This window comes from Erpetoichthys calabaricus, chromosome 5 (assembly GCF_900747795.2).
Source record: "Erpetoichthys calabaricus chromosome 5, fErpCal1.3, whole genome shotgun sequence".
NCBI lineage: Eukaryota > Metazoa > Chordata > Cladistia > Polypteriformes > Polypteridae > Erpetoichthys > Erpetoichthys calabaricus.
Window position 1 is genome coordinate 30,778,606 of NC_041398.2, and position 25,995 is coordinate 30,804,600.

Sequence of the window (25,995 nt, forward strand, 5' to 3'; positions counted from 1 at the left end):
AAATCTTGCTTGCCTCTGCAAGAAGGCTTAAACTGGGCAGTGTTTGGGTCTGCCAACAAGACAATGACCCAAAGCACACATCAAAATCAACAAAGAATTGGCTGCAGAAACATAGAATTATGGTTTTGCAATGGCCGTCTCGTCTCCAGATTTGAACCTAATTGAAAATCAGTGATCTCAACTGAAGAGAGCGGTTCACAAAAGAAAACCCAAGAATCTCCATGAGTTGGAAATGTTCTGCATAAAAGAGTGGTCCAAGATCCCTCCACAAGTGTTTTCCAGAGAAAGGCTGAGTCATGCTGTCATTCTTACCATGGGAGACTCCACCAATACAGACATTTAGGGTGCCAATATTTATAGAATCTGCCCAATTGTGAACATTTGTGTTATTAAAGGACTTTTGTTCCAAAAGCCTGCTTGAAAATAAAAGCTTGAGGCTTGCCCAATTGTTTAAGCACAAAATATCAGTCATTGCATATATGGTCACTTTTATATATTAATTTTTGGAAATTTTCATGAAGGGCGCCAATATTTCTGGAGTTGACTGTACAATTACCCAGCCTGCTTGTCCTTTCCTAAACACTGCAAGCTCAAAGCTAACAACTAAAGAGCATATAGGACATAAATAAACCACAGCGGAAGACTGATTGCCCACTTCAGAAGAGGTCATCCACCTGAAGCTAAGTATGTTTGGGCCCAGTCAGTACTTGGACGGGAGACCATCAAAGAAGAGCTTAGGTTGCTACTGGAAGAGGTCCTGGTGATGCCAGCAGAGAGGGTGCTTAACTTATTGTCTGAATGTGGATCCCAATGCCCCAATGCAGTGATAGGGACACTGTGCTCTAAAAATGGCGTCATCCTTCAGATGAGACTTAAAACCGAGGTCCTGACACTCTGTAGTCAAAAAAGATCCCTATATGTACTTCACAAAGAGCAGTGTGTATCCCAGTGTCCAGGCTAAATTGCTCTCCATGGCCTAGTCATTCTGGCGCCCAATTAACCAGTCTCTAATTCTCTTTCTCTCTCCCCACTTCACCACCTAATAGCTAATGTGTGGCGAGCACACTGATTCCACAATGGCTATCACTGCATCATCCAGGTGAACGCTACACAAGAGTGGCAGTTGAAGTGGCTCCACACTCACTACGAAAAGCACTTTGAGTAGTCAGAAAAGCTCTACATAAATGTAAAGAATTATTTTTTTATTATTATTGTGCTGTTGACTAATAAACTATTTTGCCAGCACACACTTGGTGTAATTACTAAAAGAATTTAAAACGTATAGAATGGGCTGGAGACAAGATGGTATAGTGGTGATTTCTGCCGTCTCACAGTTCCAGAAGACCAGATTTAAATACTAGAGAAACACTGCCTGCATTGAATCTGCATGTTCTTAATGTATTTACTGCTGCATTTTTCCTTCGGTAATATTGTTTTCCTCTCACATCTCAAAGACATGCATGTTAAGTTAACTGACAAATATAAATAACCCCAGAATAAAAGACTGTACTCGGAAATGGATTGTGCACAACATACAGTTGGCTTCATTGATTATGCCAGGGATTGAGACCAGCTCCTTGGCCTGAACTGGAATAAAGTGAAAGAAAAATGGATGGATGGAGAATTACTGAAAAACGATAAAGGAGAGCAATCATAATTTAGTTAATATATTAAAAAGTGCAAAAATAAGTGGAACAAAATCAGTGTGGCCATTCAGCAGTAGTTGATCATGGACTGACTGATTGAAATTCTCATCATCTTCTAGAATTGGGAAATCAGTACAAGGGCCGATCACAGCAAGAATATACTGTGGAGAATAAATGGTGCCATGCAATGGCAGTGCAAGAGGATAGAAGCTACCATGGACAACAGCTGGATAAGGCCAACTGACTATTAACAGTGTGTGTGTATTAATAGTATGGGAGAGCACATCTGCAGGTCAACCATTATTTAGTTATGATAGACAAAAGGATCATAAGCTTGTAAGAATTAAATTAAGAAAGTTATAAGGAAGGACATAAGCAAAGTCTCATTTTTTAAATTTGCATTTTCACCTTAAATCTATTAGATGGGAACAAACTAATCAACCCACTAAAAATTTCTATTCCCTACCACATAGAACCAGTATGGTAACCACACCTGTATGCTGCCCTCTGTTGCCAGAACTTCAGCCACGGGGACAGACTGAATAAACTGCATGAATCCTACAAGACAAAAAGAAACAAACATCAAAGTCTGTCTATGAAGTACTGGACTCTTCATGTAGCAGATATCCACATGCCTCATGATCAGCAACAGGTCTCGGCTTATCAAGGATTTATTATTTTTATCTTGGTTTGGTATTCTCAGATATAGAAGCTATCATCTGACTTGATGTGCATTTGCTGTTTTTGCCTTTTCCAAATTCATCATAAACCCCTTTCTCTGTGACTACCTACACAGGAAAACTCTTCTTACCATGTTTGGTGCTTGTGGCCAGCACCTTGTATGGAGTTAACTTGAGGTCCAGGTTTTCCTTTCGAAGCAGCTACATAAAGAGATAAACAAGAGTGTGTCAAAGACAGGCTCAGCAGAAATACAGAGTCCACGCTAGGAGGGGTCTCCAGGTACCTTACCTTGTCCATCAAAGAAATGATCTGCAGGATTAGCTGATCTTGTCTAAGATCATCCCCATGCTTAAAGATAACTGTATAGCTACCTCCAATTTCTGTCTTAAATATTAACTTTGCTGGCATCAGGGCACTCTGCAATGAGAAAATGACAGAATCAAGTTCTAACAGAAAGGATTGTGAACATGGAGCCATTTCCTCAGACATAGCTGATGGGTACTCCAACAAGGAAGTCTATTCTTGTGGTTCAAGATGGAAAGGTACCTTAAACAGAGTGGCCTTCTCTGGAAGGATTCCTCTAATTTTGATCTGAGGTTCCAGTGGCAAAGGTATAGGCTCTATTTCACACAGATTCACCTTTTCATTGTCTGCCAGCAAAGACTGTAGTCTTTCCATCTGCAAGCAGAACCGAAGAACAAACACGTCAGAAGGTAATTACTGTATTAATGATAGTAGTGAATTCAGGCCACCATACTTCACACCTTATATCAAAGAGTAAACAAATGTATTATACTTTGACCTTGGTGATGCATATGCTTTTCCCACAAAGGATACAGGCTTTCCATTACAGTATTATGATATACACTGCCATGAAAAAAGTGTTGATACTGACAGTTTCCTGGCCTTCAAACAAAATAAACACATATGTACATTATCTGTACAACACTTGCATACTATGACACAATTTCCCCAATTGTACGGTGTAAAAATCATATAGGAAGCCATAAAAAACACTCATAAAACTGCAGTCTCCTCATGTCTTAGCAGAGTTAGTGTTTACGATTGCAGTTATTAAGTGTAAGGCAGCAATTGCATCTTCAAACAGTACTGGTTGATGTTTGGATAACTTTGTTCACTCAATAAACTACATAAGTAAAAATAAAAAGTATTACTTACTCTGTCGGGTGCCCTGTATCTAATACTAGCTGACCTGAACCATTATAAACCATGGACTATTGATCTAATATTTAAATTTAAGAGCAAGAGCACAGCAGAGTTTCCAAATGCAAAATTATGCAATATTCACAACAGAGATCCATAGCAGCACTGTAATGTGCTAAAGTCATTTCAGTTGTTAATGCAAATTTTTGATTTTTCAGGGTTACTGATCTTTGTTAAATGAGATTTGTGCTCACAGTTAACAAAAGCTGGCATCATGTTGTAATCATTGTGAAAGGTGATCTAGAGTTTCACTGCCCTTTTCTTTTTTTTTCCCCTATGACATCTGTCTGAAGTCTGGGAATTTTTCCACATTCCAATTAACTTGAATATCCAAAATATGTTTCACTTCTTTGTCTACTGTACCATTTCTCATTGGTTACATTTGTTTTTCTTGTACACTTTACTGCAGTTTCTCTTTCTAATAGTGCCATTCCAAGTACAGGTAATTCATTTTGTTCAGCTTGATGCATTGTCTCTGCAGAACTTTTTAGTGTATCTTTATTTTTATTTATCTTTGACATCACCGATTGTTTAAACATACACAGGAGTGATGATCTGAAAGTTATTTTCCATGAATTTTAGCAAAACTGATTTTATTTTGAGGCAAGCTTCCTTTCATTATTTATGATATTTTTCCTTGCTCAAACATGTTCCATAATTTATCCAGAGTGCCGACTTGAAAGCCCTTTCTTTGAATTTCAGCAAAATTGGTTTTACCTGGAAGTTCCTTTTCTGATATATTTTTTTCTATTTTTATTTTCTTTTATTAAGACATAGTGCCAGTTTGCCTTTTGCCTTGATTATACAGAATTTGGTATAAGATCATCTATTTGCAGAGCCACAGTATTTTGATGTCACTACAGTTGTGCTTGAAAGTTTCTAAACCCTTTAGAATTTTCTATATTTCTGCATAAATATGACCTAAAACATCATCAGATTTTCACTCAAGTCCTAAACGTAGATAATCAGAAACCAGTTAAACAAATGAGACAAAAATATTATACTTGGTCATTTATTTATTAAGGAAAACTAGGGGGCTCTGCCCCCTGCTCGCTTCGCTCGCCAACCCCTGGTGTTGGGAAATTACAAAGAGCGTGATGTATGAATGAGATATAGAATAGTGTGAAGGTGTAGATAACGCAGATAGGAAGCAAACAATAAAGTGTTTGGTACAGTGTAAAGGTTTATTGGAAAATTTCTTTGTAAACAACATTAGTAGTAAAGATGGTGTCTTGTCTTTGACGTGAACGTCGAACTTGTGAGAAGGCTACATAAAGTTGTCCATGTTCAAAAACGGGCTCAGATAGGTAGATGCCAACATTGTCCATGGTTTGTCCTTGTGATTTGTTGATGGTCATGGCAAAGGCAGGTTTAATGGGGAATTGTTTCCGTTTAAGTGTAAAAGGTAATTCCAGGTCAGAACTTGTAAGGTCAATTCTAGGAATTAGAACAGTATTGTTAGCATGTGATGCTGTAAGAACTGTTGCTTGAATAACATTGTGTGTCATGGTGTAGACGACTAAACGTGTACTATTGCATAAACCCTGTTTAGTCTTAAGGTTTCTTAATAGCATGATCACATTAATATTTTTTGGACATAATATAGTTCGTTGTGTTAAAAGGGGTATTTGGTCTAATGAGACCGCTGTTCCAAATATCTCCGTAAGTCGTCGCAGATAAAGGGTTGAGGAATTGTAATAATATCTGGGTGAAGTACATCTGTATTGGTGAGTGTACCATCTCCTAGTTGTAATAACCAATTGTTATATTCGGGATCTGGAAATCGCATGTTTTGTACCAACTGTATCTTTTGAAAGTAATGCCAATTGTCTGCGTAACATTGTTTGTTCCGCGGTTTTAGAAGCTCGTTGTAGGCGCCGACGTTTATTTTTTTTTTTTGATGCGGGTTTGTGTTTGTGGTCCCGTTACTTGAGCCGTCTCGTTCTGTACCCGTGATCGTGAATTCATGACTTGTTTGATCTTTATCGTTAGGAATATGGATAAGTAATAAGGAGGATCACACTGACTGTTAATATGCGGACTGTTCGTTTCTTCGTATTATCACCAATCAGGTCTCGCGCCTGTATATGTATTGTAGTCTGGTCTCTTGTTGTTTATGTATGATGTCGTCGGCGTATTTTAAGGTGGACTGAAGAATAGCTGAGCGCATGGCATGTGGAGCAATAGCTAAGCACTGTCTAAAATCTCTTCCTAATAAAAGAACCTTTCCTCCAAAGGGAATATTATTATTCATCAACGCAATGCCAATTGTCCGCGTATTTTAAGGTGGACTGAATAATAGCTGAGAGCATTGGATGTGGAGCAATAGTTAAGCACTGTCTAAAATCTCCTCGTAATAAAAGTAGCTTTCCTCCAAAGGGAATATTATTATTCATCAACGTTTGTAGAAGTTTATCAATGGTGTTGAGTAAGTGAGTGGATGCCATTATACATTCATCTATAATTAATAGTGTGGCAAGACGGATGTCACGTGCATTGTTACTGTTCATTTTCATAGTGGATACAGATGTTTCTGTGATTGGGACCGGTATTTTGAATAAGGAGTGACATGTGTTTTTGGAGTCGAGACATTGTTTCTTCCGCGGTTTCAGAAGCGCATTGTAGGTGCCGACGTGAATTTTTTTTTTTCATGTGGGTTCGTGTTTGTGGTCCCGTTACTCGAGCCTTATCCTTCTGTAGATATGCAGGATATGAATGTAAAGGAGGCAGTGTAATTTGATCCTTTTGACAACAACGTGTAAATTCATTACTTGTATTGCCAGTTGTTTGTTCAGGGAAGTTAAGTGAATGACAATGATTGCAAATGACATTCATTAATCCCAAAGAATTTTCATGAATAGTGGACTCATTATTGAACGCGTTGTCAGCTAACTGGCGCAATCGTTTAGCAGGTGTCTGCCGTTGATGTCCTTGACGTAGATCTTTTGCTTGTGCCGTTTGAGAGGCGCGTCGTTGTATGTGCAGTATTTGGGACGTGCTATTCTGGAGCTGTAATCGATTTGCCTGTGCTGTGTGAGAAGCCCGTTGCAGTTTACGGCGTTCATTGTTTGTATTGAGCCTTGCCCGTTTTTCTATGTTTAATATGGAGCCTTTTCTGTGGTTGAACGGTTAATAGTGCATCAGTGTAATGAGATTGATCTATGCTGCATAATTTGAACGTGTTCAGATGACGTATGTTTAATACAGACGGTTCGTTCAGTAATGGGGCTGTGTGTCTCATTTCTTATTTATGTTAGTGTGGTCGTGGGTCTGAATCCTCCTTTTTGTGTATGTTTCGTGTGCTATGTCCGTAATCTTGTTTTGTGTGCTATGTCCGTAATCTGTCTGAATCCTCCTTTTTGTGTATGTTTCGTGTGCTATGTTCATAGTCTGTCCCGTTTCGTGTGCAATGGGTTTGTGTGGCGCTCGCGCCGGCGTCTGACTCCTTTTTTCTGTGTGCTATGGGCGTGGCGCCTCATTTCTTATTTTACGTTGCTTTCCATCCGGTTTCCGTTGCTTGGATGGGGGGGTTTTGTGGGGGCACCTGCGCAGTACGTCTTTTGCGTCCACGGCCCATGGCCGGATGTCCCTGCGTCCATCCGGTTTTCCATTCTCGTTTAGTAATATGGATGATTGAATATTACATATTTTTGAGTGGCAAAAGTATGTGAACCTTTGCTTTCAGTATCTGGTGTGACTCCCCTTTGCAGCAATAACTGCAACTAAATGTTTCTGGTAACTGTTGATCAGTCCTGCACACCAGCTTGGAGGAATTTTAGCCCATTCCTCCGTACAGAACAGCTTCAGCTCTGGGAAGTTGGTGGGTTTCCTCACATTAACTGCTTGCTTCAGGTCCTTCCACAACATTTTGATTGGATTAAGGTCAGGACTTTGACTTGGCCATTCCAAAACATTAACTTTATTCTTCTTTAACAGAACGACTTGTGTGCTTAGGGCCGTTGTCTTGCTGCATGACCCACCTTCTCTTGAGATTCACTTCATGGACAGATGTCCTGACATTTTCCTTTAGAATTCTCTGATATAATTCAGAATTCATTGTTCCACCAATGAAGGCAAGCCGCCCTGGCCCAGATGCAGCAAAACAGGCCCAAACCATGATACTACCACCACCATGTTTCACAGATGAGATAAGGTTCTTATGCTGGAATGCAGTGTTTTCCTTTCTCCAAACATAACGCTTTTCATTTAAACCAAAAAGTTCTATTTTGGTCTCATCCGTCCACAAAACATTCTTCCAATAGCCTTCTGGTTTGTCCATGTGATCTTTAGCAAACTGCAGACGAGCAGCAATGTTTTTTTTGGAGAGCAGTGGCTTTCTCCTTGCAACCCTGCCATGCACACCATTGTTGTTCAGTGTTCTCCTGATGGTGGACTCATGAACATGAACATTAGCCAATGTGAGAGAGGCCTTCAGTTGCTTAGAAGTTACTCTGGGGTCCTTTGTGACCTCGCTGACTATTACACGCCTTGCTCTTGGAGTGATCTTTGTTGGTCGACCACTCCTGGGGAGGGTAACAATGGTCTTGAATTTCCTCCATTTGTACACAATTTGTCTGACTATGGATTGGTGGAGTCCAAACTCTAGAGATGGTTTTGTAACCTTTTCCAGACTGATGAGCATTAACAACTCTTTTTCTGAGTTCCTCAGAAATCTCCTTTGTTTGTGCCATGATACACTTCCACAAACATGTGTTGTGAAGAGCAGACTTTGATAGATCCCTGTTCTTTAAATAACACAGGGTGCCCACTCACACCTGATTGTCATCCCATTGACTGAAAACACCTGACTCTAATTTCACAACAAACTACCTTCTAATCCTAGAGGTTCACATACTTTTGCCACTCACAAATATGTAATATTTGATCATTTTCATCAATAAATAAATGACCAAGTATAATATTTTTGTCTCATTTGTTTAACCGGTTTCTCTTTATCTACTTTTAGGACTTGAGTGAAAATCTGATGATGTTTTAGGTCATATTTATGCAGAAATATAGAAAATTCTAAAGGGTTCACAAACTTTCAAGCACAACTGTATAGTTTTAGATATGATGTCAGTGCAATTTTAAAGTGAAAGTTTGCATACCCAGGATTGATCTTTTATGCAGGCAAATAGAAAAAGAAGCATTAAAAGGTGAATTGATTGCAGAGGGCTATGTATGCAATTTGAAGAAAATAAAAAAAGAAGAAGGTAAACTGTTAGCTATGTATATCTTTAACAGAATTCCTATGTTAGCCATAAATTTTATTTCATTGAGTATATCACACTAAATGCAGGGTGGCACGGTGGCGCAGTGTTAGCACTGCTGCCTCGCAGTAAGGAGACCTGGGATCACTTCCCGGGTCCTCCCTGCATGGAGTTTGCATGTTCTCCCCGTGTCTGCGTGGGTTTCCTCCAGGTGCTCTGGTTTCCTCCCACAGTCCAAAGACATGCAGGTTAGGCGCATTGACGATCCTAAATTGTCCCTAGTATGTACTTGGTGTGTGTGTGTGCCCTGCGGTTGGCTGGCGCCCTGCCCAGGATTTGTTCCTGTCTTGCACCCAGTGTTGGCTGGGACTGGCTCCAGCTGACCCCTGTGATCCTGTGTTAGGATATAGCGGGTTGGACAATGACTGACTGATCTTGTGCCAGAACAAGCAATACTTTTTCCTCTGAAGTTGCCGAAGACACAGCAAATGGCCTAATAGCAGAAATAAAGCAGAGAAATCAGCATCACTGTAAACCGCAAACAAAGGATCAGGCAGCAAGGAGAAAGAGTGCACTCTAGCAAAAGATGAACCCTCCAATTTAACCTAGAGCAGCAACAACACAACAACTACGCACAACATCGTACATAATCTTTAAAGACTTGCTATCGTAAAACTATTACTCTATGCCAGGGTGAATTAGAACTCATTACACATCGACCTGTCTAGTTCGTCTGCGTCCTGTCTTATGTGTCAATATATATATATATATACATTATATATATTATAGTTCTATAATGCTTGTGTTTATCAATACATTGTATTAATCCGTTTCTTAAAACAAATATGTTTCAGCTACATTGATAGAACTCTAAAACCCAGAGACCAGTCTCCTACAAAAAAATAAGGTAAAGAAAATAAAGCAGGAGCCACACCAAATTACTTGATTAATTCCTGTCATTGCAGATGGCAAAACTATTAAGTAATTTACCAAGTTAAACTTCATCTTTCCACTACTACATGTATTGGCGTTCCTCTAGATGGCCACGATAAATCACACTCTCTTCTTTAAGTACTACCAGTTGATTGGACTATATCAATTAAAGGCCAGTACTTGGCTAAGCTGCGAGCATAATTTATAAATAAATATGAAATAATGATTAAACAATTTACAAAAGTGGTCCCTTTTTTTTTACATATCTGTTTTAATTATTGCAAATATTGAATTAAAAAAAGAAAATAAGGTTGACCACAACTTTAAAGATATTACATGGATTCTGTACTGTTTGCTCTATATAAATTATTTTTACAGGCATGCCATGTTTAAAGTCAGCATCATTGTGAGACTATGGGAATACAACAATTATTCATTAAATATTTTTACACTTAATATTGAATGCTGAAACACTGGGTAAGGGTAAATATACATTTATTTTAAATAATTGTCAACCATTAATTGTACTACAACGTTCAATGTTGATATATACTGTTTACTTAACGTTTTTACAAGCTATTTTTACATTTAACCAATTAGTCAGTCTTAATTATTAAGGTGTAATTATAAATATGAATTTAACTTCTGCCATACTTGTTTCTTACTAACGTTATACTGTATGATACACACAAAAATAATAAACAGAGTAGCCCTATTTATTTCTTTTGCACTACTAGGGTGTTGTACCGTGTTAGCCATCGTGAATGTAGTGAGAAGTCAAGCAAAATGATTGAGGCAACTCAGGACTCTACATCTTGCCTGAAGAAGGGGCCTGAGTTGCCCCGAAAGCTTGCATATTGTAATCTTTTAAGTTAGCCAATAAAAGGTTTCTTTTGCATGAAATCGTCCAAAAATTTATGAAAATGTTTATTTGCAGAGCAGAGTGCTTAATCATTAGAATTACTAAACTTAATAAATGTCTGTGAGTAACAGTGGAAGTTAAGTAGTTTTTGACTCTTGTACTGTCAGTGCACTGTACAATTTTTCACCAGTTTCATTTAATAATGGTAAAGGACTATCTCGTGTTTTAATGTCATCAGTACTACAAGTAATAAAAACAGCTTTTGTTTCTGTATTTGTTTTTGACATATCGCTCATCAAATGCTTACAGATGAAAAATGGAAAAAAATGCCTGTTTTGAAAAACAAAACAAGAATTGAGAAAGACTTCTTGTTCCATTTTTCCATGCATACTGTCATTTCATGTTACACTTTCTATGAAATGAATTAAGAACTTTTCTAAACAATAGTGTATGGTGGAGCTATCAGCTAAGTCTACAGGCAGAACAATATCTTTATAACCTTGGTAGCCACAGGCTTACCAAGACATTCACAGTCAGAAATAACCTTTGTACGGTCAATACATACATCTGATCTCACCAACACAAGAATGTGCGAGTTTGAAAGCCTAAAATCTTTTTTCAGCGGGCTCTGCATCGGTCTGTCATGGTGAAAAAGGAGCTGCGCCGTAAGGCAAAGCTCTCAATTTAGCAGTCGATCTATGTTCCTACCCTCACCTATGGTCATAAGCTATGGGTAGTGACCAAAAGAACAACATCACGAATACAAGCAGCTGAAATGAGTTTCCTCCGCAGGGTGTCTGGGCTCTCCCTTAAAGATAGGGTGAGAAGCTCAGTCATCCAGGAGGGGCTCAGAGTAGAGCCACTGCTCCTCCGCATCGAGAGGAGTCAGATGAGGTGGCTCGGGCATCTGATCAGGATGCCTCCTGGACGCCTCTCTGGTGAGGTGTTCCGGGCCCGTCTAACCGGGAGGAGGCCCCGGGTAAGACCCAGGACACGCTGGAGGGACTCTTCTCCCGGCTGGCCTGGGAACGCCTCGGGATTCCCCCGGAAGAGCTAGAAGAAGTGGCTGGGGAGAGGAAATTCTGGGAATCTCTGCTCAAGCTGCTGTCCCCACAGCCCGATATCGGATAAGCAGAAGAGGATAGATGGATGAAATCTTTTTTCAAAATCAGACAATACAGACCTGTCAGTAGCAGAAAAGAGTAGCCAGCCCTCCTGCCTGTATAGCTGGAAGTGAGCAGAATGGCATCTATCTATCTATAAGAGATTGGGACATCCTGTCATCATGTTAAAACACTTATTTTCACATTTTTTTCAGTTGGGTCATTAGAAGATGCTGATGTGCTATGCTCCACCCATGATGTTGCCTGCTGCATATCGATCCAACAGAAAGGATTCAAGCTGCACTACCAAAACAGACAAAGTCCCTAGGGCGTCTTGCCCCTCTTACAGATGCTACCATCTCTTCAAACTCCCTCTTCCAACTAAATTCACTGGCCTCTCCTCATCTTCTCTGTTCCATAGATCAGTGGACAAAATTGCAGCTCTCGGCCTAGCTACTTCAAAAGCAGTGTTCAGCCAAGCCGATTCTTCCTTTCATCTTCCTGTCTCTCACACCAATAATCACACCTATTCTTTGTTCCTCCCTCTCAAACCTATTTAGACTTTTTTTAATACTCTTTGTGGATGTAGGGGCACTAAATGATCCACAGAGCCTCAACTGATGGCATGACACTGGGGGTCTCAATGTTGGGTCCTGGGAGACCAAAAGACACCCAAAATGAACACAAATGCTCCACTTTGTTATGGACAGGAAAAAAAAAAAAAAAAAAAAAAAATCAGAATCTCTGCAGTATCCAGGACTGTGCTATTCATGGGAATATACAAGCAACATATTTTATTATGCCAGAACCAATAAACAGTACGGCAGATCACCAGAACAAGATTAGTATTCTATCATTCTTCATTTCTTACATTTTACTTTTATTAAAAGGTTTGTCTACTGCCAAAATTATATAGCATTTGCTATAGGATTCTTAATAGCAGTGCTAATGTTTGCCATCTGTTGCAATGAAAAATGCATTACATTTTATAACCACATTTATTACAAAACACATTCCAATAGATGGCACATCACAAACATTAAACGCTGAATACGCCTAACAGAGTTTAACTGCTGGACAGACAGGAATATGCACATGAACATGTACAGTATGTATAGATAGTATTTTAGTTGAAAAATCTGCAGTACTACAGTAGAACAACCAGGGAGTGGGGAATACCTTTTCATGTCACTAAAAGTGATACCAGGTTACTCAAAAAAAAAAAAAAATCATAATCTATATACAGTGCATCCGTTAAGTATTCACAGCGCATCACTTTTTTCACATTTTGTTATGTTGCAGCCTTATTCCAAAATGGATTCATTTTTTTCCTCAGAATTCTACACACAACACGTCATAATGACAACGTGACAAAAGTTTACTTGTGGTTTTTGCAAATTTATTAAAAATAAAAAAAACTGAGAAATCACATGTACATAAGTATTCACAGCCTTTGCTTTTTGGCAAACTCCAGGCGGGCTGCCATGTGCCTTTTACTAAGGAGTGGCTTCCGTCTGGCCACTCTACCATACAGGCCTGATTGGTGGATTGCTGCAGAGATGGTTGTCCTTCTGTAAGGTTCTCCTCTCTCCACAGAGGACATCTGGAGCTCTGACAGAGTGACCATTGGGTTCTTGGTCACCTCCCTGACTAAGCCCTTCTCCCCCGATTGCTCAGTTTAGATGGCCGGCTAGCTCTAGGAAGAATCCTGGTGGTTTCGAACTTCTTCCACTTACGGATGATGGAGGCCACTGTGCTCACTGAGACCTTCAAAAGCAGCAGAAATTTTTCTGTAACCTTCCCCAGATTTGTGCTTCGAGACAATCCTGTCTCAGAGGTCTACAGACAATTCCTTTGACTTCATGCATGGTTTGTGCTCTGACATGAACTGTCAACTGTGGGACCTTATATAGACAGGTGTGTGCCTTTCCAAATCATGTCCAATCAACTGAATTTACCACAGGTGGACTCCAATTAAGCTGCAGAAACATCTCAAGGATGATCAGGGGAAACAGGATGCACCTGAGCTCAATTTTGAGCTTCATGGCAAAGGCTGTGAATACTCATGTACATGTGATTTCTCAATTTTTTTATTTTTAATAAATTTGCAAAAATCTCAAGTAAACCTTTTTTCATGTTGTCATTATGGGGTGTTGTGTGTAGAATTCTGAGGAAAAAAAATGAATTTAATCCATTTTGGAATAAGGCTGTGACATAACAAAATGTGGAAAAAGTGATGCGCTGTGAATACTTTCCGGATGCACTGTATTGCAATTTATTATTCCTTTTTTGTTTGGCTAAAGTTAAAGCTGAATTATTTTATCTACTGCCAAAAAAAAAAATCTATTATGCCTATTAAGAAAAACCCTTGTCTCGATGTATCCCTTTCTGATTTTTAGGTGAATTTGCGTATAAGCACATACTACAACCAACAAATCTGTCTGTCCATATAAAACAGCTCCATTGTCAGTAGTTCACTTATTTTTCAAGGACATTTTGTCAGTACAGAGTCGATTTTTCCCAAAATATCTTTAATGCAGCACACTGTACAAAGTCTTAAAATATCAATACCTACTACTGAAAAGCATTGACGACTTTATGCACGTATCTATCTTAACACAGAGAAACATTCCAAGAAATATGAATTACGGATTAGTTTACTGTTTCAGGTTTACCTTGGGAGAGGTCACTAAAGCTTTAATAAAATGCTGGAGTAGGTGTGTATGGACAAGCTGCATCTCTGGCACACCGGCTCAATTCTCCTTAGAGTAAAAAAGGCACATATCTTGACATGAATGTAAGAGGAATGGAATTATGTAAGAGTTGGTCTGTAAGCTTAAAGTGAACAAACACATACTTAGTATTTATGTTACACTAAAAACAACTAATGAGTGCATTATCTATAAATTACAATGATTTGATATTTCTCTGACATGATAATTTGTCAAAGCTCCATCCTGATCTAAACACAAAAAACAGTTTTACCCTGAGATTAAGAAATGTGAAGTCACAGAAACTGCACAATCAAAAAGAAGAACATTAAATCAATGCCATTTCTATGTCACTTGAATTGGAATCTGTGGTCTAGAAAAGTAATTGAGCCTGTTACAAAAGCATTTTCAAAAATGCAATGACTAAATCTTTGAAGAAATTTAAGGAATATTATATACATAGTGGGTATAGAAAAGAAAGAATCGCTCCCTTCAAAATATTCCCATTTTCTTTGCTTTACAGCCTTAAATGAAAACACACAAACCAATATTTTTTCCAGCTTTGCTTACACAATGTAATCTATAACATCCAAGTGAAAGATATCATAGCTATAGTTCAGAAGAATTTAAAAAACATGAAATAGTGAGATTAATAAAGGATCACCCCCTCCTAAACTCAATCAGGTGTATGCATCCACCATTTCCATTGCAGACCATGGTTACTGGCTTCTACCTGTGATCAATTGTACTCAGTGTGATTAGTGAAGCTGTTTCTGGAGCATTCATTCCCTTGCTTGGTAGTGCAACTGACAGCAAACAACTGACTATTGGTGACAAGCCACTCTCAAAAGATCTCAAGGATAGAGGTGTGGACAGACATAAGGTAGGAGATGGACACAAAAACATCTCAAAGGCTTTATCAATCCCAAGGAGCATAGTAAAGTCCATAATAAAGAAGTGGCAAGTGTTTGGTACTATTAGGACCCTCCCTGGATCCGGCAGTCCCTCCAAACTTGATGGCAGAGCAAGGAGGAAACTGGTAAGAGAGGCTACCAAGAGGCCAATGGCCGCTTTGAAGGAGTTACAGGATTTTATGGCAAAGAGTGGTCATTGTGTGCACATGACAACAATTTCACAAGCGCTCCACAATTGTGGCTTGTTCGGGAGGGTCGCAAGGAAGAAGCCACTTCTCAAGAAAGGCCACATTAAGGCTTGTTTGAGCTTTGCCAGAATGCACCTTGAAGATTCTGATGCCAAGTGGAAAAAGGTCTTATGGTCAGATGAGACCAAAATCAAACTATTTGGCCTCAATACCAAAAGGTACACCAATGCAGCGCACCATCCACAACATACCATACCTACAGTAAAGCATGGAGTTGGCAGCATCCTGACGTGGGGGTGTTTCTCTGTCGCAGGGCCTGGGGCTCTCGTGAGGGTAGAAGGAAAAATGAATGGTGCAAAATACCGTCAAATTCTTGAAGAAAACCTGCTACCATCTGCCACAAAGTTGAAGATGGGCAAAATCTTCACTTTTCAACATGACAACAACCCGAAGCACAGAGCAAAATTGATCACAGTAGCTGAAGGAGAAAAAACAATGTTCGTGTGTGGCCCAGTCAGAGCCCAGACCTAAATCCCATTGAAAATCTGTGGAAACATTTGAAGACAGCAGTCCACCAACGCTCACCATTCAATTTGACCAAACTTGAACAGTTCTGTAAAGAAGAGTGGGCAAATATTGCTCAATGTAGATGTGCAAAGCTGATAGAGAAGTATCCCAACAGACTCAAGGCTGTCATTAAAGCAAAAGGTGGATCAACAAAATAACACTGACATTGGGGGGTGATCCTTTATTAATCTCAGTAGGTCTTGTTTTTGATTTGTTAGAATTTTTCTGAACTGTAGCTGTGATATCTTTCACTTGGATGTTATAGGTTGCATTGAGTAAGTAAAGCTGGGAAGAAATATTTCTTGTGTGTGTTTTCATTTAAGGCTGTTAAGAAATGTTTCTTTTCTGTACCCACTGTGTGTGTGTGTGAGATATATATATATATATATATATATATATATATATATATATATATATATATATATATATATATATATAATCTCATTTCTACAATATATATGCATTTATTCTTTAAATATATAGTGACTGGTATTCCGGTGATTCGCCTCCTAGGATGGTTGCCCTGTCTAGCTAATTGCTCACTCTTCTATCCTCTCTTCCCAGACCATGTCTAGCCTAGCTGCTGCTTCTGAGAGAGGGAACCTGCTTAATGAGGAAGCTGAAGGGTGGAGCCGGAGCTCATCTTTTGCCAGTTGCTACCTATGTGCTCATATCTATATATATAAAATCCCTATGTGCGTCCAGGTGTCCATGTGTGGGTGTCTTCTGATGAAGTTCTCATGCGCGGGGCACGGTGCAATGCGCGATATTACTGTCAGAGAAAGTTAGAGGCGTTTTACGGAAATACAAACCAGTATTACTGCGAGAGGAAATTAAAGGTACACAATACAGTGATGCATATTACAGCCACATACAAGCCAGTATTACTGTCAGAGGAGATTAAAGGCATATTACCGACACGCACGCCTGTATTACCGCCAGAGAAAATTAAAGGTATATTACGGACGTACAAGCCAGCGGACGTACAACACGGTATCCTTCAATAAGGGAGCGCACAGGCAGCCCTCAATAAGGGCGCGCACAAAAAGGCAAGCCTCAAAAGGGCGACCTCAATTGGGCGCAGCGAATAAAGGCGCGCGTAAATAAAGATCTGCACCTTTGTTGCTCTTCACATATTCCAGAGCCATTTGAACTAAATTATCTACGAACGCCTTTATTTGCCGCGCTCAACTGAGGTCGCCCTTTTGAAGCTCGCCTTTTTTTGCGCGTCCTTATTGAATAGAGCCATACAAGACAGTATTACTGTCACAGAAAATTAAAGACACACAATACACGGCGGCAGCCCACGAAGAACGGTCAGCTCAGCAAGTAAACATCAACAAAAGAAAGGCTGAAAGAAAGAAAAATATGACCAACAAAAAGAATGAGGTCAAAGTCCCTTGCTATTTAATATAGACTGTTCCTACTAATGTTATGCACTACTGTTCTAGCGCCAGTTATTGTAACGGGCTAAATGACTAGTGTTGAAGATAAACTCCTGTTGAATAAACTCTTAATGCCTGTTTGTACCTGTTAAATGAAGTTGATATTCCTTGGAAACCCTATCACCTGTGCAGTTATAAGACCCTGAGTCAGGAGGAGGTGGACAAAGCTTGCTGGGATTGGAGTGGAGGCGAGATAGGAGTAGGAGAATGAAGTAGAGGAAGAAAAAATAAGGGACTGAGCATGAGTGCTTGTGCTTATCTGTCCTGATGTGGGGAGCAAGGGAAAAGCACTGCTCCACGAGAACTAAATGTGTGCTGCACTGGACTTGTGTCTCTGCGCCTGTCTGTGTCTCGGTTTAGGGTGGCTGCACGCCCTGGTATTCCACAAAGCAAATATAAAATCCTCCCACCTTCAAAACAGTTAAATAAGATCCCGGGTGTATCTGAATGTTATGTCATGCGTACATTTGATATCCATCCATCCATCCATTTTCCAACCCGCTGAACACATTTCTTTTTTTATTTTTCGTGATAATGGATTTCAAGTATCTCGGCTGTGTTCACAATAAGACAGAGGAATATTTGATGGTAGTATGCAACAGACATTTTATTTGATTGATTTCATGAGCCCTTAACCTTGCAGCACAGCTATCACTCAATAATTAAGATTAGATGCTTTAAATTTAAAATGTATTGTTCTCAAATGTGCACTTCATATTCTGGAATTTATAAACACATTTGTTGCTATATATGGTATGTATTATTAGACCTGCAAAGTATTGTCTTCACAATAAACTGTTTTAAACTTCTGTTCATAATCAAAACTTCAAACTTTTTTTCATTTTTCAAATACTATTTAAGGTTTTTATTAATTAACCTAATGGAGCAAAAAAAAAGAAAGAAAAAAACTATTTATATAATACATCACTGTATTTCTTTTTCTTTGCTTATAGTGCTTTACTGCAGCAACACCCATATTTACAGTTTACTCTAGTCCTTAAGTCTCTGCATAAAGAAAGTGTCAGCAGCACGTTTGTGAACAATACAGTCAAATATAATATCAGCTGAGGTTTCTTCTACAGAGAATTCTCATAATCCTCTGATCAACAGAAAGAAAGATACCTATAACATGTAATGTGAGCTACTTTATTTTATTTTTTTTTATCAACTATGCATGGAGAATTCAGTGTAAATTCGCCTTCAACCACTCCTGCCAGATGAAAGGGAGTGATAGCCCTACTTGCAGTATGCCGAGTTGATTGATTTTCATTTGACAATCCCTTGAAAATGACATATATCATATCAAGCTCCTTTTTCCTTTGCAACAATGGGATACCTAAAATGAACCCATGTTCTCCAATTTGTTATGGTCAGAGACACTTACATCAGAATATGGGAACTTACAAGCAATTTATTTGATTACACAAGAACCAATAAACTGTAACAAAACAAAAAAAAAATCTCGCTTCCAATTTATTGGCAATATATAGCATAAAGAAAAAAAACATTGCAATAGTACAGTGTACTAATTCTTTTCCCTAGAGCACTTGCCTTTTTTTTGCGATTGCCACTCTCTCGTTGCACAGCCTTCATGAGCTGCACTAGCCGATCAACAAAGGTCTGTTGTGCCGCCAAAAGGGAGCGCATGACACGAACACTCTTGTCACCCTATTGGAAGACAACTTTCACTTAGCATCAGGGTCTGAAAGATGGAGTATTATTAGCATGCACCTTGGACTTCTACATTACCTTCAAAAGTGCCTGGCTAAAGCGCCTCATGACATTGAGGTACATGTCGTGTGTCTTGGGATCCCTCTGCTGTGTATCTTGATCCTCGCACTCAACAATTACATACCTGAGACAAAAAGTGGTAAGTGGAAACATTAATATGTTGTATTTTAGGTTTCTCAAGCAAATGCAAGGAAGGCAGCTTACCAATAGAGATAGTTGGCGAGTGTAGAGTTCTTACAGGCACGTGAGATGAGAAATGTACACAGGTCTGGCTGTGAGAAACAAAACAAAAAGAGTCAACATCTTAAAAGATTAGTAATTTAATAAGGAGTGGGCAAGAAAGATAATTCAAGGAACTTAATGCATTATACCATATTAGTGGTACTCGACATATGAGGTTCTATAATATTATTATGCATTTATCTTAATCAGATTCATCCTCATATTCAAAAGGAACATTAAATACATCTGGAAATCTAAAGCCTCTCCCCAGCAGTCAGAGGTTTTACGTTCAAAGCAAAGTAAGATCAGTGCCTTCTCACCTCTGAACTGTCACTGTCGCTGCCTTCCTTCCATTTGGTACTGGAAGTACTGAGAGGTGGGGAAGGGGCTGGACTTGCCAGTATCTGTGAACTAACAGAAATTAATGAAGAATAAATTAAAACTCATAATAATTCTTGAAGTAAGCATAACTGACATAAAACAAAGGTAAAGTGAAAACTTTGTAGCCAAGCTTCTGCCTCAAATCTCACCTGCACCTCCATATCCTGATAAATTATAATTTTCAATTTCCAAACAGAAACCTAGTTACCTTTAGGCACTTCAACTTCAAGTCTCTGCTCATCTCCTACCACCTCAAATAACAGCAAATCCACCCCTTCCAAAATAGTTAATGTTCATTAGGAGTTCCATGTCCCTGACCCTTATCACACAGCAGCCTCTTAGAGAGTTGGCACTGATCTTCAGTTCATCTCCTAACAAAATGAAAGCCAACTATATTCATTCCATTAATTTACTTGTTCGCTACCCCTTATAAGCACAGTCTGGTAATTCTGCTTGCTCACTCAAAGAAGCTGAAGAATCCCCAAGTTCATGCTCACCTCTATATCTCCGGCGCTGCACTAAATCCAACTATACATAGACATCACTTTGCAGGTACAATCTTACCAATAATTTCTTTTCCATTATGTCTTGTCCACATTATGACAAAATTATCTTAAAATGATTCGTAAAAAGCAAATAACCACTAAGGAAAATATTTTAAATGAAGTGGTATGTGAGAAGTGGTTGCATAAAAGGTTGTAGCTTTGCAAAGAATAGTGTGTTTGCGAGTTTATTGTTCTGTTTGTAGAAAATGTAGTGCAGAATTCTGATAGAGTAAATGTAAATTTATACATTGGCAAGGGAGTTTTTTTAGAGAAAGCTGGAATGTTCTGTTAGTTAGACAACATCCTGAGTGCAAATGGAAGTGAACACACAGCAATGATAGTCAGGGTGACTGGTGCATGGAAGAAAGGTGCATTCCATGAGCTGTGCCCCCATTCTGACTTCTAAAGCATTAAAGCATTAAAGTCTCTAGCATTAAAGTGAATATTTTTTGGAAATTGTGTGAGTAGTGAGTGAGACATGACTGATGATGAAGCAAAGCTAAAAATAAAAAAATAAAAATTATACATGTGGGGAATGTCAGAGTGAATGGAGGAGAAATTCTGAGTTAGGACTTGGTGTTAAGGTAATAGGTGCTCTACTATGGAGAAATAGACTAACGTGATTTGGGCATGATGAGTGAAAGACAGAGTATGATTAGATGAGAACATGACGGTAATAACAAGGCCCAGTGGAAGGTCAAAGAAGATGTGGCTGGAGGCGATGTTGGATGAAATAAAACTGCCAATCCCAAAGGAAGCTCGGGACTGCAGAGATTGGCAGAAAAAAGATTTGAGAGGGGGGCAAGATGTTAATAAGGGTAAACCTGCGAAAATAGTATTTAAACCAGATGACGATGATGATGGTGGTTTGGATACAGTAAATAAACACAAATGAACTACAGTGGATAACAGACTAGATAGTCTACCAACTAGGAAGCAGAACAATGAAAAAGAAGGTTGCTCATTCAATTCCCAGTACATGTCTCAATGTAGTGCCTGAGTATTTCCCTTTCTTTCTCAGTACAAACAGTATAAATGGATGTAAATAATTGTACTCTATTGCATAAATGAGACTTTACATAACTTAATGGTTGGCTACAAGTGATAATACAAAATTTTCATAATGTCAAAATTGCAGAAAGTAACATGCCCATGAAACAATGATTCTTAAAGCCCAACTTTAAAATAAATACACTTCTTACTCTAGCATCTCAATACATTTCATTTAATGCAGACACAAGCCTCGGAGCATGTGCTATTACATTGATATCTATCACCAGTACAGTATTACCACTACATACATGCACAGCTCAGGATATCCTATATTCTCATCCCACAATCACCTTTCAGCATCTGCAACTCCTGAGACCACACTGCCTGTCAGACCTCCTTGGCTGTCTCTTTTAGTCATGGGTTCCAAGCCACTTTTAATGTCATCAAAATTTTCATATTTCAGTGCTTGAACCAGCTGTAGCAGATACATCAGTAGGTCCTGGGAAACAGTACAGAGGAAACAGTGAGAAAGAAAACTAATCCTCACAAAAAAAGAAAAGGAAAAAAAAGTGGCCTACTTCATCATCGGCTTGTTGTAATCTGGCCACAGCATAGCGTCTAACAGTAGGATTGGTAAATTGCGAAGAAAGCAACTCAAGGGAATCTTCAACATCCATCGGTTTCCACTTCCCTAGCAGCTCTAGAGCCTGTTTGGCCTCCTGTGGTAGAGCCCAGTTGACACATTTTAAGAACTTGGTGAGAGCCTGCAGTCAGTGAGAAGAGAGTGAGATATGAGACATTTAGTTAAGCATCAATAAAACGAATGAGATTGCAGGCCTAAGAATCAGCAAAATACCAAATTTAAAGGGCATAAACATACTGACAGTTTTCTTTAAGGCAAAGAATAAGAGGTAGAGTCACACTTGCACATGATGAATAAGGCATGTCGCTCTTTTAAAGTAGTCTTGAAACAAACTTTAGAAAAGTACACTATCAAAAACTGTAAAAAATCATCTCTAGCAGTATCCATCCATCCATTGTCTCCCGCTTATCCGAGGTCGGGTCGCGGGGGCAGCAGCTTGAGCAGAGATGCCCAGACTTCCCTCTCCCCGGCCACTTCTTCTAGCTCTTCCGGGAGAATCCCAAGGCGTTCCCAGGCCAGTCGAGAGACATAGTCCCTCCAGTGTGTCCTGGGTCTTCCCCGGGGCCTCCTCCCGGTTGGACGTGCCCGGAACACCTCACCAGGGAGGCGTCCAGGAGGCATCCTGATCAGATGCCCGAGCCACCTCATCTGACTCCTCTCGATGCGGAGGAGCAGCGGCTCTACTCTGAGCCCCTCCCGGATGACTGAGCTTCTCACCCTATCTTTAAGGGAAAGCCCAGACACCCTGCGGAGGAAACTCATTTCAGCCGCTTGTATTCGCGATCTCGTTCTTTCGGTCACTACCCATAGCTCATGACCATAGGTGAGGGTAGGAACATAGATCGACAGGTAAATTGAGAGCTTCACCTTGTGGCTCAGCTCCTTTTTCACCACGACAGACCGATGCAATGCCCGCATTACTGCGGATGCCGCACCGATCCGCCTGTCGATCTCACGCTCCATTCTTCCCTCACTCGTGAACAAGACCCCGAGATACTTGAACTCCTCCACTTGGGGCAGGATCTCGCTACCAACCCTGAGAGGGCACTCCACCCTTTTCCGGCTGAGGACCATGGTCTCGGATTTGGAGGTGCTGATTCTCATCCCAGCCGCTTCACACTCGGCTGCGAACCGATCCAGAGAGAGCTGAAGATCACGGCCTGATGAAGCAAACAGGACAACATCATCTGCAAAAAGCAGTGACCCAATCCTGAGCCCACCAAACTGGACCCTCTCAACACCCTGGCTGCGCCTAGAAATTCTGTCCATAAAAGATATGAACAGAATCGGTGACAAAGGGCAGCCCTGGCGGAGTCCAACTCTCACTGGAAACGGGTTCGACTTACTGCCGGCAATGCGGACCAAGCTCTGGCACCGATCGTACAGGGACTGAACAGCCCTTATCAGGGGGGCCGGTACCCCATACTCTCGGAGTACCCCCCACAGGATTCCCCGAGGGACACGGTCGAATGCCTTTTCTAAGTCCACAAAACACATGTAGACTGGTTGGGCAAACTCCCATGCACCCTCCAGGACCCTGCTAAGGGTATAGAGCTGGTCCACTGTTCCGCGACCAGGACGAAAACCACACTGTTCCTCCTGAATCCGAGGCTCGACTATCCGACGGACCCTCCTCTCCAGGACCCCTGAATAGACTTTTCCAGGGAGGCTGAGGAGTGTGATCCCTCTGTAGTTGGAACACACCCTCCGATCCCCCTTCTTAAAGAGGGGGACCACCACCCCGGTCTGCCAATCCAGAGGCACTGTCCCTGATGTCCATGCGATGTTGCAGAGGCGTGTCAGCCAAGACAGTCCTACAACATCCAGAGCCTTGAGGAACTCCGGGCGTATCTCATCCACCCCCGGGGCCCTACCACCAAGGAGTTTTTTGACCACCTCGGTGACCTCAGTCCCAGAGATGGGGGAGCCCACCTCTGAGTCCCCAGGCTCTGCTTCCTCATTGGAAGGCATGTTAATGGGATTGAGGAGGTCTTCGAAGTACTCCCCCCACCGACCCACAACATTCCGAGTCGAGGTCAGCAGCGCACCGTCCCCACCATATACAGTGTTGACACTGCACTGCTTCCCCTTCCTGAGACGCCGGATGGTGGACCAGAATCTCCTCGAAGCCGTCCGAAAGTCATTCTCCATGGCCTCCCCAAACTCCTCCCACGCCCGAGTTTTTGCCTCAGCAACCACCAAAGCCGCATTCCGCTTGGCCTGCCGGTACCTATCAGCTGCCTCCGGGGTCCCACAGGACAAAAGGGTCCTGTAGGACTCCTTCTTCAGCTTGACGGCATCCTTCACCGCCGGTGTCCACCAGCGGGTTCGGGGATTACAGGCATTACCGCTGGGATAAAGGAAGAACTCATAACTGGCCAACAGACCATAATGGCTGAACTGGGTGAATGGGCTTACCAGAAGCAGATCTTTCTCCCACACAACAGGTAGCAGTGTTCCTCAAAGCTGGACGAGATTAAGACACCACCTACAGGGTTGCATGCGAGTTGGGAGTCTGGAATCACAGCCCTGTCGGGGTCTTTGGATACTGCCAGACAGCACAGCCTGAGGAGGACTGCTTTGGTTTCTGCATGACCGGGAAATGCTCCAGATAACCTGGACATGAGACTGGAAACAGTTCTTGGGTCTAGTTTAAAAGAGAGCCCACCACCTCACTTAAATCAAGTCAGAGTCAGGAGATAGTGGGCAATACACTTGGAGGAGAAAGGTGTGAATTGTGAATGGTGTATTTTTGCTTTTGTTACGGAAAAGAAGGTGTTTTGTTAAATAAAAAAAAAAAATCATTTATTTCAACCTGGAACTGTACTGTGTATTACAGTGTCTGCAGTTTGGATGCTCTGTGGCGCCACCTTGTTGTCTCTTTATTTTTTATAAAAGGTAAGAAACTGACACCAGGTTACAGAGTAAGTCAGCAATGGTGATTAACACTAGAATTACCAGAGCCTACGAAAAAACTCGTATATCTGGCCCACCTTAAATCGCTTCTTAAATCCGTTCACACCTCTCCGCCAGCATCCTTTGTCCTCTAAATGTGCTGATAAAAGACAAGCTGCCAGCAGCCGGCTATTCCATCCCCCCACCGACTTAGAACGTGAGCGAACCTTTCCCAGCTCACTCGATTGTTTACCTGGGAGTGAAGTGCAGTTTTACAGTGGAAATGATAGATCGTTATTTGGAAGACACGCATGAAATGCGTGTTCCATTTCTAAAGTAATCTGTGTAAACACATTGTTAAAACAGAAACTTTTTCATATTTTAGTAATAAATGTTACAAAATGTAGTAGGCATAAACTATAGAATATATAAAGCCCGAGTTCCAAAGATCAAATAAACACTTTCACAAAAGCTTCAAGAATGATTCAACAGCTTCTGTGGCGTAGCGCGTTAAGATTTGCCTCTTAGCGCAGAGCAGCTTTTTCTTGCCTCACAGACCTGAGTTCGATTCCCCGCTGGGGATGAAGTGTTGCTTTTTTTTTCTTTTCTTTTAAACCTCAAACGGACATAAAATTTATACATTGGTATGCACTGTCAGTTACTGAGATCGTTATATTTTCATGTGGGATGCTCCTTTTCAAATATTTTTTTAACAATTGAGACTGCAATTAACAGGAACAACTGTCCTTATAACTTATTTTTAAGATCCATAACACACAGACAGACAGAGCACTGCGTAATAGAGAGACAGACAGGCAGAGAAGTCACTAGATATAGAAATAAACAGGGAAGCCACGTGTACTGAAAGAAAAAAAGAACAACATGTGCGTTGTCCCAGCTGCACTGAATAAGCACAGGCGCTCTAACATCACCCCTCCCCCGATCTTACTTAGAGAGTCAGGGACAACGCACATGTTGTTCTTTTTTTCTTTCAGTACACGTGGCTTCCCTGTTTATTTCTATATCTAGTGACTTCTCTGCCTGTCTGTCTCTCTATTACGCAGTGCTCTGTCTGTCTGTGTGTTATGGATCTTAAAAATA

The 25,995-nt window shown here is 40.5% G+C and overlaps 1 protein-coding gene across 1 annotated transcript in view; it reads right to left on the reverse strand.

Moving 5' to 3' along the window:
- Positions 1–25,995, reverse strand: part of pik3c3 (phosphatidylinositol 3-kinase, catalytic subunit type 3) — a 93,609-nt gene that overhangs the window by 27,937 nt on the left and 39,677 nt on the right. Inside the window, exons 10-19 of the mRNA XM_051927398.1 lie at positions 21,935–22,120; positions 21,707–21,855; positions 19,758–19,848; positions 19,420–19,487; positions 19,234–19,339; positions 19,036–19,152; positions 2,874–3,005; positions 2,616–2,744; positions 2,458–2,527; positions 2,140–2,204 (exon numbers count right to left, since the gene is read on the reverse strand). Of these exons, the coding sequence (XP_051783358.1) occupies positions 2,140–2,204; positions 2,458–2,527; positions 2,616–2,744; positions 2,874–3,005; positions 19,036–19,152; positions 19,234–19,339; positions 19,420–19,487; positions 19,758–19,848; positions 21,707–21,855; positions 21,935–22,120 (1,113 nt within the window). The remainder of the gene's footprint in view (positions 1–2,139; positions 2,205–2,457; positions 2,528–2,615; positions 2,745–2,873; positions 3,006–19,035; positions 19,153–19,233; positions 19,340–19,419; positions 19,488–19,757; positions 19,849–21,706; positions 21,856–21,934; positions 22,121–25,995) is intronic.